Source organism: Denticeps clupeoides, chromosome 10, assembly GCF_900700375.1.
Source record: "Denticeps clupeoides chromosome 10, fDenClu1.1, whole genome shotgun sequence".
Lineage (NCBI taxonomy): Eukaryota > Metazoa > Chordata > Actinopteri > Clupeiformes > Denticipitidae > Denticeps > Denticeps clupeoides.
Window position 1 is genome coordinate 9150473 of NC_041716.1, and position 18368 is coordinate 9168840.

General features: G+C 42.6%; 2 protein-coding genes across 4 annotated transcripts in view; one reads left to right on the forward strand and one right to left on the reverse strand.

Annotated features, from left to right (window-relative positions):
* Positions 1–5959: 5959 nt before the first annotated feature.
* On the reverse strand, positions 5960–10461 carry commd7 (COMM domain containing 7). The gene is made up of 9 exons (XM_028993858.1): positions 10123–10461; positions 8473–8526; positions 8076–8178; positions 7295–7351; positions 7194–7231; positions 6977–7067; positions 6841–6890; positions 6388–6436; positions 5960–6288 (listed from the first exon to the last, which is right to left on the reverse strand). The coding sequence occupies exons 1-9, from the start codon at positions 10201–10203 to the stop codon at positions 6212–6214; spliced, it is 600 nt and encodes a 199-aa protein (XP_028849691.1). The 5' UTR covers positions 10204–10461; the 3' UTR covers positions 5960–6211.
* An 863-nt stretch (positions 10462–11324) lies between these two features.
* dnmt3bb.1 (DNA (cytosine-5-)-methyltransferase 3 beta, duplicate b.1) overlaps positions 11325–18368 on the forward strand; it is a 30574-nt gene continuing 23530 nt past the window's right edge. The window contains exons 1-2 of one of the 3 annotated variants that reach the window (XM_028992767.1): positions 11325–11482; positions 15245–15353. In XM_028992767.1, coding sequence (XP_028848600.1) covers positions 15294–15353 — 60 coding nt within the window. In that variant the 5' untranslated portion in view covers positions 11325–11482; positions 15245–15293. Of the gene's footprint in view, positions 11612–15242; positions 15354–18368 lie in introns of all 3 variants that reach the window. The other 2 variants (XM_028992768.1, XM_028992769.1) reach the window with 2 other exon arrangements.

Sequence of the window (18368 nt, forward strand, 5' to 3'; positions counted from 1 at the left end):
CACAAGAGAATCCAGCAGAGAATACTATGAGAAAACACTGACAGGTGCATTGTATGAGTGTGCATTTTAATTTTTCCACAGAATACAAAAAACCCTCTGTTTATCTCAGTCAATAATACAGAAACCATGTATTTTCATTGTGCACACACGCCAGTCATTACCCGGAAGTTTCGGGTTGAAGACAGCATCCCGTGTTGGTCTCCTACACAAGACCAGGGCCTCTTTCCTCCCAGGAGCCCAGATGCACGCCTGCCTTGCCCAGATAGAGCAGCCCACAGAGGGGTGAAATACAGCAGGAAGTCCCCTAAGTCCACCCCAGGCCTCAGTCACCACAGGACCGTTAGGACTGCGGTCTGGCCGCCAATGGAACGGACAGTCTCATTGCAGGAAGTCATCAATTATCCAGTAACTCAAGTAGGCATTTGGATACAGAGAGTGTGTGTGAGTGTTGGACCAAAGATTTGTAGTTGAGTGTGTGTGTGTGTCTGAGTGGGAGTTTGCGGTTTGTGTGTGCTTGTGATAAAACAGAGAGATTATTAAAGGGGAGCATTAGTGTTTGTGATGTGTGAAAGAGAAGGAAAGGGGAATTATAATGGGGAGGGGGTGGGAGTGAAGGGCCGGGGATTCTGTGAAACAAAATGTGTTTTCTTTTGTTTCCAGTTTGAATCGCTCCGATGTGACAGAAGAGGGAAGCACATATCAGTCTCAAGGAACTTATGGCACATGCAGAACCCCCCCCCCCACCCCCCACCTAATGTCAAGTGTGCATTCACACACATCCACACACATCCATTATACACCATAGACTACATAAACTCAATGCCCTTGGCAGGGAGGGCCCCTCTTTTCCTGGGCATTGTATATCTGTAGCTAATCTTGTTTGATGCTTTACATGTTTGGAACTAAAGAATGTTCCATAGCTGCTTCATATGTGGTCCCATCAAAAAAGTAAACATTCCTTCAATGTGCCCGAACTCTTACCAGAACCACTGGCAAAAACAACAACTATGCCACTGATAATACTACCTTAAAAAGTGTGCCTTGGAAAGGAAGGAATATCAGTCATGGGTAAGGGTTAGGGTTAATGCGTGTATATACACACACACACAGTGGGTACGGAAAGTATTCAGACCTCCATACATTTTTCACTCTTTGTTATATTGCAGACGTTTGCTAAAATAATTTCTTTCCTCATTAATATACACACAGCATCCTATATTGGCAGAAAAACACAGAATTGTTGATATTTTTGCAGATTTATTAATCAATAAAAACTGATGGTCCTAAGTATTCAGACCCTTTGCTGTGACGTTCATATATTTAACTCTGGTTCTGTCCATTTCTTCTGATCGTCCTTGAGATGGTTCTACACCTTCATTTGAGTCCAGCTGTGTTTGATTATACTGGTTGGACTTGATTAAGGAAGCCACACCCCCGTCTATATAAGACCTTATAGCTCACAATGCACATCAGAGCAAATGAGAATCATGAAGTCAAAAGAACTGTATGAAGAGCTCAGAGACAGAATTGTGGTGAGGCACAGATCTGGCCAATGTTACAAAAAATTCTGCTCCACTTAAGGTTCCTAAGAGTACAGTGGCCTCCATAATCCTTAAACGGAAGACATTTAAGACGACCAGAGCCCTTCCTAGATCTGGCCATCCATCCAAACTGAGCTATCGGGGAGAAGATGGAGGTGGGAGAATGTCAACCATCACTGCAGCCCTCTACCCGTCAGGGCTTTATGCCAGAGTGTCCCAATGGAAGCCTCGCCTCAATGCAAGACACATGAAAGCCTGCATGGAGTTTGCTAAAAAAAACACCTGAAGGACTGCAAAATGGTGAGAAATAAGATTCTCTGGACTAATGAGACCAAGATTAACTGGTTGCAATTGAGGGAAAGATGAATGAGCCAAGTACAGGGATATCCTGGACGAAAACCTTCTCCATAGTGCTCAGAACCTCAGACTGGGCCAAAGATTTACCTTCCAACAAGAGAATGACCCTGAGCACACAGCTAAAATAATGAATTAGCTTCACAACAAATCCGTGACTGTTCTCAAATGGCCCAGCCAGAGCCCTGACTTAAACTCAGTTGAGCATCTCTGGAGACACTTAAAAATGGTTGTCATAAATTCATTTTTCCTCAGAATTCTACACACAACACCCACGTTTACTTGTGGAAAATGTATTAAAAATAAAAAAGCTGAGAATGTACATGTACTTAAGTATAAAGATAAAAATTAAGCTCAGGTGCATCCTATTTCCCCTAAGATATTTCTGCAGCGTATTTACTTTACTTTACTTAACAGACACTTTTATCCAAAGCGACTTACAAGAGGAAGACACCAGCAATTCTCATTCGGTTTCTATAGATTTTGAGTTACAAAACTAACAGCCCTCATAAGGCCTAATTTGTCAGGAATAAAACATGCTAGGGAATTGTTAAGTGAAAGTGAAGTGACTATCACATGTGATACACAGCAGCACAGCCCACGGAGCACACAGTGAAATTTGTCCTCTGCATTTAACCCATCACCCTGAGTGAGCAGTGGGCAGCCATGACAGGCGCCCGGGGAGCAGTGCTTTGCTCAGTGGCACCTAAGTGGCACCTTGGTGGATCGGGATTCAATCCAGCAACCTTCTGATTACAGGGAGAGTGAGAGAGTGAACCTGCAGGATCTGGACATCACAGCAACATGATGGTTCAGACTCAAACTAGATGGGACTTGAATCCACAATCCCTGGCTTAGGTGGCCAGTGCCTTATCAATTAGGCAACTATGGCTCCTATTTGGAGTCCACCTGTTTAAAAAACAGTTGATAGACATGATTTGGAAAGCCACACACCTGTCTATATACAGTCACACAGTTGACAGTTCATGTCAGAGCACAAACCAAGCATGAAGTCAAAGGAATTGTATCTAGACCCCTAGACCAAAATGTCTCAAGGCACAATTCTGGGGACAATTTCTGCTCCTTTGAAGGTCCCAGTGAGCCCAGTGGCCTCCATTATTCATAAGTGGAAGAGGTTCAAAACCACCAGGACTCTTCATAGAGCTGGCCGGCCACCTAAACTGAGAGATCAGGGGAGGTGACCAAGAACCCAATGGCCACTCTGTCAGAGCTTCAGTGGTCCTCTGTGGACAAAGGACAACATGGCATCCCACTTTTGGTGGTTTGCCAAAAGCCACCTGAAAGACTGGTGCAAATGTCAGACATCATCACCAGGACAGTGATGTGAAGCATGGTGGTGGCAGCATCATGCTGTTTCTCAGCTGCAGGAACTGGGAGACTAGTCAAGATTGAGGGAAAGATGACTGCAGCAATATACAGAGACATCCTGGAAGAAAGGTGCTCTTGTTCACGGTTCATCTTTCAGCAGGACAACGACCTGATGCACACAGCCAGGATATCGAAGGAGTGGCTTCAGGACAACTCTGTGAATGTTCTTGAGCGGCCCAGTCAGAGCCCAGACTTGAATATGATTGAACATCTCTGGAGAGATCTTAAAATATCTGTGCACCGACGGTTCCTATTTAAACCTGATGGAACTTGAGAGGTGCTGCAAAGAGAAATGGGCCAAACCGGCCAAGGATAGGTGTGCCAAGCTTGTGGCATCATATTAAAAAAAGGTAAAAATTGACACAATATTGAGCAAAGTGAATACTTATATGCTTTCTCAGTTTTTTTTTTTTTTTTTAATAAATTTACCAATGCCTCAAGTAAACTCTTTTTAACATTGTCATTATGGGGTGTTGTGTTGAATTCTGAGGGGGAAAATGGTTTTAATACATTTAGGAATAAAGCTGTAATATAACAATATGTGGAAAAAGTGATATACTGTGAATCCTTCCCTGATTGATGCACTGTAATAATCCCCACTAGACTGTCTTTCAAAATGTTTTAGTCCTGGTGGTTTTCGTGAAAAACCCCTGACAGAGTTATGAGTCATTGCAGTAAATTCCATAGTACTACATTCATAAAGGTAACAGTATCAGTCTCAAATTCCCTTTTAACACCCACCCAAACACCAAACATGCTTCCTGTAGTGAGCAGATGGAGTCTAACATGGTGAGAGAGAGGCATCAGATAAATTAGCAAACAGAAGACTTTTAATTGATGCACACCACGATCCCACAAAGGCACTGAGGTGTCACTGAGCATGGGAGCCTCCCTGGGTGCCTTTCATGGCTGCCCGCTGCTCACCAAGGTGAAGGGTTAAATGCAGAGGACTAACAGTGTTGTGTGCACTGTGTGCGGTGCTTGCTGTGTATCACAAATGACAAATGAATCTTTCACTAATTGCAAATTACAGATACATCAACCAGACGTGTTAGTGCACTCAGTCCTGACTTGGAGATAAAAGAATCAGCGCTGCACTGAGATATTGTCAGCCTGCTTATTAACAGGAGTACAGCGAATGGATCAGTAAAGTCTGTCTGCCGACTGTGTCATCCACTCACAAATGAACAAGTCAGGAGGCACCAATGATCTGGTAATTCAGGTACTCACTGGTGCAAACAAAACCTCATGTTTTGGCTACTTTTGGCTAGATTTATTTTTAATTGTGTCTCACAGAACTTTTGAGGTTTTCAGAAAATATGTTGTTTACTTGCAATGAGATGTTTAGTAGGAGCCTTGTGAAAGATGTGGACAGCCTTCTGACGATATATAAAGCTCCGTCCCCACACACTGCTCCCCGGGCGCCTGTCATGGCTGCCCACTGCTCACCAAGGGTGATGGTTAAAAGCAGAGGACACATTTCGTTGTCACCGTGTGCTGTGCCGCAGTGTGTCACAATGACAACCACTTCACTTGTATGAATTTGCATTTTGCCAATATTCATGAGTATGAATTTGCATAGTGCCAAAATTGTACGCACTGTATGTGCAAGTGCATGCTGGGAAATTGTGGGGTGATGGAAAGATGTTTGGTTGTTTGACCAGGTAACTAGACTTTAGTCTGTAGGGGTGTTGGAAAATATTGGAACAGCGATAAATCGTGAAATTTTAAGTGGTGATTTTGTATTGAGACAGGGACAAATTTAGTCCACTGGGTTGTGCTGGTGAGCATGAGAGTCAACTACAACCTCCACTCCTGTAGACGGCGCTATGCAGCTGGGTACTTACTGCTTGGCGTTTCATGTACAGAATCACAATATATCTTGATATAATCGTATCGTGACCCATGTATCATTCAATCCTTTCCAATACACACCCCTATTAGTATGGTTGTTCGCACAAAGATCTGGTGCAGCCTTCCCCATTTACCCAGGCTTGGGACCGGCACCAGGAAATGTAGTCACATGCATCCCCAGTTTCGGCTTAAAATGATCCCAAGGACCCATATGAGGACTTTCATTCCATCACGAAAAACTCGTATAAACTCTCTGCAGCAATCATTTAAACGCAATTTAAATGCCATTTTTACTGTGTAGTTCCATGCCACTTTTCTAAATGAACCCACTAGCCATTAAAGGGGTCTTAAAACATGATAAATTAAAGAAGGCATCCCAAATAAATTAAGAGACATTTAAATCTTTATCAAGTGTATGCCATAAGCATCAGAATTTATTGCAAAGTCTATGTTAAGGCAAAAGGCCTCCAAATGGAAAACACAATTTCAATGCGACTGTGAAAAACGTTTTCAGTCAAACAGTGGGGTTTGTAGCTCCCGGCAAATAATATTTGCCAAAATATTTCACAAGGTACTTCTGAATTAATGACAGTTCACGACTGAAGGCAAAAAAAACTGGCAGAGAACCCAACATCTGCTTAGCAGACTGACATTAGCACACGTAAACCTGAAATATTTTGACTGGTCGTCTAATTGCAGTTACAGATACAGCATGGACCCAGGAAAAAATCCAGTACATACATGTTCTTACAGCAATTTAGCTGTCACAATCACTGTCTTTCTCTGATATCAAGGGGGAACAAAACAATGGCTCATGCATCTTTTATTATCATATCATTTATTTATAAGAAACAGCAATAACCCACAACAGTGCATCTGTATGCAATGTTACGGTCACTGTGTAATATCTGAAATTAAGAATACTCTGAGAATGCTCCCGCCATGGACAATGAGAGGAATGCTGTGGGAGCCTGGAGATTTCCCTGGTTTGGCATGCATGTCGCTGGTCTCCAGGCATCATGTTTCCTCCTGCAACTCCTGTTCAGCACAAACCAGTTTTCACGCCTTGCAGATCAGCTGAAGCACTCCATGCTGGCCTTGGCACGTTCCATTTCGTGGAGGAAGTTATAAAACTGGGGGAGTGTTAGCTCTTAAGGCACAAAGGAACACAATTGGAAAAAAAATGTGAACAATGATCAACCATACAATCAAATAAATAGAATTGTAGCAAATAGTCAAGGTTCTATACCCATATAAACATTTTCAGTGGTGTTCCCCTTTCTGATGACCAATTTTAGCTGTGAAAATATAAAAAAAAAACAAAAAAACATGTATTTGTGTGTGAAAGATTACTTAAACATTTTTTTAAAACCAGAAATTAGGATCCTATCCAACATTGTTTCTATTGTTTAAGAAATCTGAACATCCACAATCCAGAAAGTCCTTTTTTTATTTTACAAACGAACTACTTGAAACTACCTAAAAATTAAATAAAAAAGCACACCAAAATAAAAACTGTTCTTGTCTGCATTTTAATGTGCTTAACTTTGACACTTAAAGATAAAAAATGTTAACCGCATAAAAGGGTGTCATATGTATACATATGACATAGAAGGCATACAGCAATAAAACAGGAATAGAAAGGGGTGCTCTGTGCGCCTAGGGGCACCCTTCCACAAGACAAAATCTGTGTACGACCTACCTGTAAAAAGATATTTCCAAGCTTTTGAATCTCACTTGTACCTACAGTCACTGCAGAGAAAAGGCAGTATGTGTGTAAGTTCTAGAATTTGATCAGTTCAACTCAGACAGTTAACAAAGTATTTTGTTGTATTTACCTCCAAATTTCCACTCCATGTCCACTAACTGGTTGACCATTAACGTTTGTCCAATGGCTAGCCTGGACAGTACAGGATAGTGGACACTCCACTGAGGACAAAATAAAGAAAACACTCAGAAATATATATATATAAAAAAAAAATGTTACGTATAATTATTAAACAACTCTATCAATAAAATTGATTCAAATCGACTGTTAGAAATAACATACTGTACCTGATTGGAAAAGTGTAGAGCCTTGTCTTCATTCAGCCCTAAGAAATAAATGGTCTTTAATATGGTATCCCTGCATGCTAATGAAATCTAAATGAACTTACCAAGTGTTAGGAGGTCTTCTTTTACTTGCACAGCTGTAAGGCTCTTCTTCAATGCGCCTGAGTGAAATGAATATACTTAGCCATTACACGACAGGAACTCTATTGCTCAGCAACAATACTTCTGTGGCTCGCCAGGACTAAAGATTGGTATATAAGGCATTCTGTTTAGCAGATATGTATTTATTTTGTGTTAACATCCTCCAGACATGAATGATGTTAATCTCAGATGTAGCGTAAAAGAATGAAAAACACCAAAATCATAACTCAATCATACATGCATATACATCCCTTACCTGGAGAAAAGGCATAACACTATATGAAGGATGTCTGCTCGGATGTTACTTGTGAATGACACTAAACCTCAACCTAAAAGCTGTTGCTGACCAAGTATTCACCCGTTATGGAAATGGCATTCTCTGATGCCAGTGCCCTCTTTCAGCTGGATAATTTGCCCTGACACACTGCAAAAAGGTTTCAAGATTGGTTTGAACAACACAACAATGAGTTTCAGGTGTTGGTCTCTCGATCCATTGAAGGAATATCTGAATCACCTTCAGAGGTCTAGTAAAGCATGAGTCTTACTGAGTCAGGGCTGTTTTGGCAGCATGAAGGGGACCTACTTAGGGCATTATGACATCATGTTATGGGTACCTGGTGTAAAATGACAACTGAGTCACCGATTTGCAGGACAAAATAGCCTGCAGGCCATGAGCTAATGATTTGACAAGTACAAACGAAAGTGCCAGTCGTGACCGCTGCCCAGCAAATATAGATTCCTCACCATGTGGCACCAGTAACATGCTCTTCACAAGGTTCCTCAATGGCCCAGCGCTCATCCCATTCTCTCCTGCAAACTCGTTCACCTGCCTCAGAAACCTCTCGGTCTTCTCATACATAAAAAAAAAAAAAAAAACGTTACCAAAGACAAAAACGTTCAGCGATCAAACTTGTGCCAGTAAGTGTCAACTAGGGCATTAGTGCAAGGACTTATTGCCGTGCTACTGCAAAGGTGCCTGTTAAATAATGTGCTTGGCATTTTAGCCTCGAGACTGAATGTTCTTAGGACAACTAGCTCAAGTTTATGACTTTTTTTTTTTCTCCTGTCAGGAATGATTAGCTAAATGATGCATGCAGAGTGATTCATGAAACTGACAAGAAGGTTTAGGTTGACTTGTTACCTCTTTGGGTTCCAACAGAAACTGAAACAGAATCTCTGTCAGGCTGCTGAACTGCTGCAAAGAGAAAACATTTTGAAGATCATATCATGGTTTTGCTTGACCTAACTCCTACAGTAGGGACTGAAACATATGCTGAAATATAGAAAATAAAGACAGTTTAAAGGACAGTGTAAGAGGTTTCCAGTGATGTTTTTGTAATGCACCAGACATCCACAATATTGTATTCAAATCCTTAATCACTTCACACAGGACAAACATGAACAAGAAAAACACAGATTTGAGGAAGCCATGCACACACACTGTGCAACTGCCACTTTATGGGAAGTGATTGTAAATTATCTAGATGGACTTCAGACAGTGGGATTCTGAGCATAGGGAGGCTACAGAAGCAGAAGGTGACACAGCAATCCTTGGAAAGGTGTGCACTGACAAAATGCTTAATAATGTATGATCATGCATATTTGTGGCATTTTTACTTTGCTGAGAGCATACATCTTTAATTAAAAAATAGGAAGTTATGGAAAAATAGGATTGCACTTTAGCTGTTAATCTGTTTGTTTTTGGGTCATTCTGGCTTATTATTATGTACTCTGATAATTGAGCAAGTACAGAGATAGTTTGGTCTTAAGACTGTCTGTCTGACACACAGTGGGGCTCCGTTCATTAGCATTGTCGTGCTATTTTTGTGCAAATGCACAACGCCAGGTCCCAGTCTGAATGTGCTGCCAGGGGTTCAGGAGCCAGAATGAACGGTTATGTCTGGAGTCTAAGCACTTCATTAACAGTTCCAATCCTTCTGTCTAAATGGTTCTGATGGTTGACCAAGTTGTGCCTTTGTAAGTCATGTTGTAGGCACAAGCAATTAACAATGGACCCAGAGCACTGAGTGAACACATTTGTAAACTGTGTGCATTGTGATGCAGAATTATCAATGGGGCCTGCAAAGCATGAAGATTATGATAATAATCTTCTGGTAATTTAACGCAATATCTCTATCCCACGTCCAGCATTAGCAAATATGAAACAGATCAGTTCCCTGCGTTTACAAGACACTGGCCAATGTCACCAAATCGGTTAAAATAATGCTGCAACTGTACTGCTGTATTACTGAGTATAGAACATGGTCATGGTAACATGGTGACATGTGACCAAAAGGGTGCTGAAAGCCATTAATTAGTCAATTAAAATCTAATACAAGTATCATAGGCACCCTCGTACAACGTTGTTACGACATTAAGTTATAACTGAATGGTAGTAGCCTAGTGGGTAACACACTCGCCTATGAACCAGAAGACCCAGGTTCAAATCCCACTTACTACCATTGTGTCCCTGAGCAAGACACTTAACCCTAAGTTGCTCCAGGGGGGACTGTCCCTGTAACTACTGATTGTATGTCGCTCTGGATAAGGGCGTCTGATAAATGTTGTAAATGTAATGCACAAATCGCGTAGGTAAAGTGATTTCGCTCACGTCGGTCGCGATTGCGCACAAAAATACTGACGCACGACTCGCAAAAAGAGTTTCTTTCATGCTTATAATCTTCTGCAACGCTACGTTGCTGTAAAGGTGTTAGCGTAAAGCTAGCAGGCGTACGGGCAGCTGCCCGGCTGCCTTGCGCGGCCCGCAGATTCACGTCAGCCGTCTATTTACCTGCTCACTGAACTTGTTCAGATTCTGAAAGTCGGCGCCCACGGCGTCTGACAGCGGGTCTTTGGTGAACTGTAGCTGCATCGTTGCCGCTAAAGTCTAGCGTCGCGCTACATCTGGGCTGCGCTACCCGGAACGGCCTTTCGATCGGGCGTCAGCACTTTCGGCGCCGCGCGGCGGGAGCCTGTTCGCCGTGGTCGGTACCTGCGCGCCGCACGAGTAATTGTTTAGTTGGCCGTAGGAGCCGCGTCCGCTGCTGTTTGTGCGAGTACGAGCTGAAATAAGGACACGTCTGTACATGCCAACAATTTCACAACCGCTTCTTTGTCCCTCGTAGCGCTTGTCACCACTTTGCGTGTGTAACGTATTGAACATGCCCCCGGTTGGAAAAGAATGATTAAAAAGTTCCCTCGTGCTCGTGAGAGGTAATGATTAAACATTATAGCAGGTTAAATTAACAACGTAACACAACGGTGCTTCGAAAAAAATATAATGATTTTGACCACTGCTATGTGTACAGTACAGGATAAAAGTTTGGACACACCTTCTCATTCAATGTGTTTTCTTTATTTTCATGACTATTTACATTGGTAGATTCCCACTGAAGACACCAAAACTGTATATGAATGAGTTTTGTACTTAACAAAAAGTGGAGACCTGGTCTCCACAGTCACCGGACCTGAACCCAGTCGAGATGGTTTGGGGTGAGCTGGACCGCAGAGTGAAGGCAAAGAGGCCAACAAGTGCTAAACACCTCTGGGAACTCCTTCAAGACTGTTGGAAAACCATTTCAGGTGACGACCTCTTGAAGCTCACCGAGAGAATGGCAAGAGTGTGCAAAGCAATAATCAGAGCAAAGGGCGGCTATTTTGAAGAAACTAGAATATAAAACATGTTTTCAGTTATTTCTCCTTTTTTTGTTAAGTACATAACTCCACATGTGTTCATTCATAGTTTTGATGCCTTCAGTGAGAATCTACCAACGTAAATGGTCATGAAAATAAAGAAAACACATTGAATGAGAAAGTGTGACCAAACCTTTAGCTTGTACTGTGTATATGTGTGTGTGTGTGTATTTATATATATATAACGCATAGAAACAGTGCGGTGGAAATACTGATGGGGAAAAAAGGGTAAATGTAGTTTTTATTCTCGGCGAGGGCGATTCGAGACCCGGGAAAAAAAAAAAAAAAAAAAAGTTCACGCCTGACAACTGAGCCAAAGAAGCGGAAAGGAACGAGACCCCATTTACATACTCGGGGTTGAAAAGCCCTCGCAAGCGCGGCCGAGTGGAAGCGCGACGCGCCGCGACACCCAGCCCTCCCTCGGAAGCACGCGGCGACGGCGACGGCGACGGCGACAGGTACGTTCCCGCGTCCCGTCCGCGCACGCTTCCCGGCGGCCGCCCGCTGGGCGAGACGCGGAGACTCGGCGCGAACTTTTTTTGCGGCGACTTTACTCACTTACGTGCGCTCGAACCGCGCAACTCCAGGTAACTCTTTAACGTCGCCGGACGGCGGCTCTTTTGCAAAGTGCACGGTTTTCTTTGCTGTAATAATTACGGTGAAATATCGGACGCTTATTAAACGCGTATTCTCCGTGGCACGCTGTTAAATGGTACGGTGAGGTTTTCTTTTTGGATGGTGCATGTGCTGAACGCGTCATCTATCCAGATGTTTCTGCGGTCGCTGCGGGGGTTGCGTTAACGTTGAAGCAACGTTGAGACATGTTTCCCCCTAAATATCGTCACGTCTGTGTATTTGTCTTTATTTACCGCGTGTTCGTTGTCGCGTCAGTCGCGAGAAATCGAGCGCAAAGGCGACCGAAGAGCAAGCATAATAATAATAATACAGGAAGATTTATGAGATTTATCGGGAACCGCATGGCGACGCGTTTCTGCACTTCTGCAAATAAATCAAAGGGCGCTCAAAAAAAAAAAATTGTGACAAGTTAGACATTTGAGTGAAATTAGAACTAAATTAGACGTAAAGCGGACATAACCGGATCTTTTGGGGTTATTTTTCGCATCAGAAACCGAAAAGGAGGTTCGATTCCTTACGAAGGGCCATTAATGACGGGGGCCGGCTTGCGACCGCACGTTCCGGGCCGCGTTTGCGCGCAGGGCCTCCCTCAGGAATGTGTCGCTTTACTTTGCGACACGTGTTTTTTTTTTTTTTTTTTTCTTTCTTTTCTTTTCTTCCCCCTTTTTCGTGATACCACGTGCATCGTAGCCGCCGACTCACAACGCGTACCGACGTGGGACAAGTTTTAACCTCGGCCCAGTTCTCCTGCGTAACGACGTGTGGGCGGATTTGCACATGCAGCCATTATATATGTTCTTTGGATGGAGGAAGGTCACGTTTTACCTCCGGAAGTTGCTTCTTCTTATGTATTTTTTCTTTTCTTACGAAGCATGCGTGCGTATGTGTGTGCCATGTCAGTAAAACTTTGCCCAGATGAAAGGGACATGTAATCCACTTTGAAGTTAACCCTTCCTTGCGCTCCCCCCCCCCCCCCCCCCCCCCCCCCCCCCCCCCCCCCCCGCCACCCCTTCCCGAGATGAACTCCCTCTTCTCCGGCCGATCCCCCAGCAGCCAGGCAGATCTTTGATGTGGCCTCCTATTGTGCTCTTGCCTCTCCGCTCTGCCATCTCTCATCTCGCCGCAACAATGGAGTTCGTCGCCGTCCCCGCGCGCTCACGTGACCTCGTGTGTGAGCAGGTGTGTTCGGAACCCTTGTCGGCCCTCTTCCCTCCTCCCCGAAAAGTAGAATCCCACGTGTGTGCCAGGGCATCGCAGTTGTGAGGCGTCCAGGAGACTTGCCAGGATGCACCTGGTTACTCTGACCCCTGTATTTTGGGTTTAGCGTTGAGGGGGGGGTTTGAGGTGACAGAGTTCGCCATCTTAAGCGGCCCGGGAAAGGCGTGTTCTCAAGCATGGATTATCAGGGCTGGAGAGGAGATTTTTTTGTCTCCAGCTGTTTTTTTTTTTTTTTTTTTTGGGCTAGGGTTGTAGGGTTCAGTCGGATTCTGTTTCCCTTGAACTGTTTTAGAATTCCTTGTTTTAAAATGTGGATTTATTTGTAATGCGTTGATAAGAAAGGGAGCATACTTTGTTGAGCTTCATTCTTTACATATAGAAATTTTCCTCGCTTTAACGGACTCCACGCATTGACCAAATTCGGTGTGTGTTCCTGAGACCATACATACATCACAGACGCTTTTCACCATCGGGAGCTACTTACATTTACATTTACAGCATTTATCAGACGCCCTTATCCAGAGCGACTTACAATCAGTAGTTACAGGGACAGTCCCCCTGGAGCAATTTAGGGTTAAGTGTCTTGCTCAGGGACACAATGGTAGTAAGTGGGATTCGAACCCGGGTCTTCTGGTTCATAGGCGAGTGTGTTACCCACTAGGCTACTACCACCCATTGGTGGTAGTTTGCCTTCATAAAAGGCAAAGACGTGTCCTGAAAGAATAGACGAACAATACTAATCCTTACATATTATTAATTTACAATAAAGTAATTTAAAACTAAAAATAATGTGGTGTCATAAAAAATATGTCTATGCATTGCTCTGCAGAGATATTTGCCCAAAATTAACATCCTTATTGGCTGACAGGCGGCCATGGTATGTTGTAATGCCACTGTTTACCTTAGGAGGCGCTAGAGAGTTTCTCCACTTTTGAGGGGAAATAAACCTGTTCTGACTATTAAAATGACAAGACGTGTTGTAACCTGGTTATTAACAGGTCAGTCAATGTAAATATGGTGCAATAGATGAATGAACACATGTGGAGTTATGTACTTAACAAAAAAAGGTGAAATAACTGAAAACATGTTTTATATTCTAGTTTCTTAAAAATATCCACCCTTTTCTCTGATTACTGCTTTGCACTCTTGGCATTCTCTCGATGAGCTTCAAGATGTCGTCACCTGAAATGGTTTTCCAACAGTCTTGAAGGAGTTCCCAGAGGTGTTTAGCACTTGTTGGCCCCTTTGCCTTCACTCTGCGGTCCAGCTCACCCCAAACCATCTCGATTGGGTTCAGGTCCGGTGACTGTGGAGGCCAGGTCTCCACTTTTTATTAAGTACATAACCCCACATGTGTTCATTCATAGTTTTGATGCCTTCAGTGAGAATCTACCAATTTAAATGGTCATGAAAATAAAGAAAACACATTGAATGAGAAGGTGTGTCCAAACTTTTGGCCTGTACTGTATGTGAAAACATGTTAATCTGACTGAAAATTGTTAAAAGTCCATAGTTGAGCCACTGCTGTGTGTTAATGTTCAAATGGACCCAAAAAGGACTAGGTGCTCAATGTTTGTTCTGCAATTCCCTTTCAGGTCTTTGACCCAGATGAGGCAGCATCTGCCTTCAGATAAACATGAGCAGTAACGTGCATTTTGTCTAAAAAATAAGATAAGCAGAGATTGCAGAGGACAATTTAAAGAGACAGAACAAGTCGTGCATGTGTACTGGTACAAGGACAGTACAAGTTTAAATTAGCATTCTGCCAGTGGCAAAACCTTCTCAAAATTGCATATGTTGCATTTTTAGTACATGTTATTACATTTAGTTACACCGTACATTGTACATGTATAGCGGGGCTTTGCTCCAGCACATCCACTGTCTTCATCTGTGTCTGGTCCTTGTGCTAACCTGTCAGCGCAAATCGGAGGTCTCTCTTTGGAATTTGCTTTTCACTTAAGGGCTGCATTAGGGATGACCTCTGACCTACTGACCAAATGACTGTTTGTCTTAGAGTGGTGGTGGTGGGGGTTGCGTTCTCCCTACACACCACTTGAAGCAAATTTACCGTGGCCTGACGGATCGCTCACCTGCTGACATAATTCACCTTCACAGCCGTACTGTTCTGATTTCAAGATGTCAGGATGTTACTTTTCTGCTTGTTGGTACCAATGGCGTCATTTATGAGCCATTCCAGGCCATTCACAGGTGAAGACTACCACATAGACTCTGAGGCAGTGAATGAGATCTTTCTTGTCCTTTGGCCTTTTGCTGACATCTCCAAAAGATGTATTAATTCAAATGTAGATTGACTGAAATGATGTGTCCATGCCACGCTGCAATTAACTTGAGGTTTTTGCCTTAAGGTCGAAGAACACGTGAAGAAACGCTGAGAGGACACCAACTGCAACAACAATGCCATCCAATAAGGACTCCTCCTCTATCATAGTGGAAAGTGACAAGATGACCGCGACGGTAAGGATGTGAAGGATGTGGGGGGTGAAACCATAACTGGGTGTGGAGAGATTATGTTTTTTTTTGTTTTTTGTGGGTAGGAAAAAAACTGTCCCGCCCACATGTGCAACCACCTTTGTGTTGGCAAACAGTTAAGAGACAGTTTCATGTTTCACTCACCCTGCTGCCTCTATGCAACATGGGTCTACCACTTTCTACCAGTGTTTGCAATTTATAGGTCTCCAATTATAATTTTTTTGTTTTGTTTTTTTTATCGGTCTTAGTGGTTCCCTAATACTGTATCTGAAGTCTCTTTCCCAAATTCAGCCATTTAGCGACTTTTAGCCAGTCCCACAATGTGCCGTTTCGGTGTGTGATATCTTTAAATGCAAATTAGGGGAAGAGAGGCGGGACGAGGAGGATAGGAGCCTGTTTTAAGCGTGTGGGTATTTGTGGAAATTATGTCATAAACACTTCCTGTTTGGCCCAAACAAGAACTCGTGTCTGCATTTTTCCAGAAAAAAAATTTATTAGCCCACTGGTTCTTCAGTCTCACGTGACAGGGCAAAAAATACTTAAATGTATTTTTTCATTTAAACACTGAGCAACTGCAATGCTTTGCACGTTTTCAAGTCATGATGAACAGTGGGGTTACTTTGGGAAATTCTCTGGGCAAACAAAGCATGAGAAAAGAGAGGTAACCTTTCACCATATCCCAGATCGGACCGTCTGAGCTGCTGCTCTCTATATGGCGAAGCAGAATGACCAAGGCACTCTCATATCACCTTTTCTAGAATTATTGATACATTTTCATAATAGGGGACCTTTAAGTACATTTACCTACTACAGGTATATTTACAACAACAACAACAGCAACCATTTATTTTTGTATATTGCAAAATCACAAGCAGTATGTCTCAATGGGCTTAACAGCCACTAGAGATGACACCCCTCATACTTAGACTCTTTCTGGACAAGGTAAAAACTCTCTAGAAAACAAAAGAATGTAAGAAACATTAGGAAGGAGTGATTCAGAGTGGACCCTCCTTCCAGGATAGCAAGAGCATGTAATTGCATCACTGCAGTGCTTGCAACTATCCTATTGATGATGACGCTTTGCAACTAGCCTATTGATGATGACGCTTAGATTCATGAGTCACTTTTTTGGATCGGTGGGACCCGGGGTCATGATGGGGCCAGCAGTCCACAGTTGCACCTCTCTGGTGGTCTCATCATTGGACTCTGGAGGTGGTCTCGGCTCTTGATTCAGTGCCTCGGAGAGAACAAACTAAAACAGTGACAGACAGTGGCATTGTACAACTGGTACAGAAATACAAAGTTTTGTTTGTACATTTGTGCACCGTACATTAGTGGCCCGTTACCCTAACCATGACAGCCTAATTAAGGTGAATTGAATAGTGTCTATGCTTGACTAGGTGATTGTGTAATAAAAAAAGTGGGCTTTAGTATTTGAAACTGGTTTTAACAGAAGGCCAGAGTGAACAGATGTGTTTTCAGTTTAGATTTAAACACTGAGACTTTGCCTGAGTCCCGAACACTGACTGGCAGGCCATTCCACAACTGTGGAGCTCTATAAGAGAAGGATCTGCTCCAGCTGTGAACTTCTGCACTTAGGGAACTAGCAGTGAGCCTGCACCTTTCGAGCGCAGGGGGCGTGGCAGATTGTAAGACCGTTAAGTGCTTTATAGTTCAAGAGTGGATTTTGTAGTCAAATATGATGGGTAGCCAGTGCAGCAAACAAAATGGACCTAAGATCTGGTTATCTGGTTTTACTTAGAATTCTCAGTGCAGCATTTTGAAGTAGATGGAGTTTATTCATGCACCTACTAGAACATCCAGACAGTAATGCATTGCAGTAATCTTCTCTTGAAGTAATAAAGGCGTGATCCAACTTTTCTGCATTGTGCATTTCTTATCTTTGCAACATTTCTAAGGTGAAAGAACGCTATCTTAGTGATATTATCTACATGTGAATCAAATGAGAGACCTTTGTTAATAAGGACACCTGATCTGTTACTTCTGTACTTGGTGAGATTGAAAGGTTATCCTATATGTTATGATGTAGTCAGACAGCTCACATCTGGCTGCATGAGATCAAGTTCAAGAGCTTCTGTCTTATAAGAATGTTGGTGAGAATCCACTGTCTAATGTCCTTCAGACAATTCTCTATTCTGCTCAGCTGCCACCTTTTGTCTGATATTACTAATAAATACAACTGGGTGTCATCGGCATAGCAGGAAAATTAATACCGTATTTATGAATGATGTGAACTAAAGGTAACATGTATAAGGAAAATAGCCATAGACCTAAGACGGAACCTTGTGGAACACCAAACTCTACTTTACTATGTGAAGACGAATCATCATTAATGTCCATAAACTGATAGCGAAATTAAATATGACATTCCCTTACTCCAAACTACATTTTCTGCCCTTTCAGGAGAATAGCAAAATCAATTGTGTCAAACGATGCACTAAAGTCAAGCAGGACAAGGCCCTGATCAGAAGCCAACAGCAGGTCATTAATCACTTTAACCAGCACTGTCTCAGAACAATGAAGCGGTCTAAATCCCAATTGATATAAATGTTATACTTCATGAGTGTTGGTATGCACACAGCTGCTGGGCTACAACATTTAAAAAAATGTTCGATATAAGCAGAAGGTTGGATATCGGTATAAAGTTCAAAAGCTGACTGCTCAGGTTTTTTAATCAGGAAGAAAAACACCTGGTTTAGACCTCCAAATGAATGAGGCCTTAACACTCATCTCACTGACGTACTTGAAAATGAAATGTAAATAATTTATGAAAATTGATAGTATTTATTGTGATGCATCAATAATTGGTGCATTGATAATCGTAATTGCATCAAATTGTGATACCAGTGGTTCACACCACACCTCTAGTGTCAACTCTTAAAACTATTAAAATTACTTCAAACATAGGTTAATGTGAACATCTAATAGGTAAGACGAACAGGGAGCTCAGATTTATGAAATTTATGATATAATGATAGT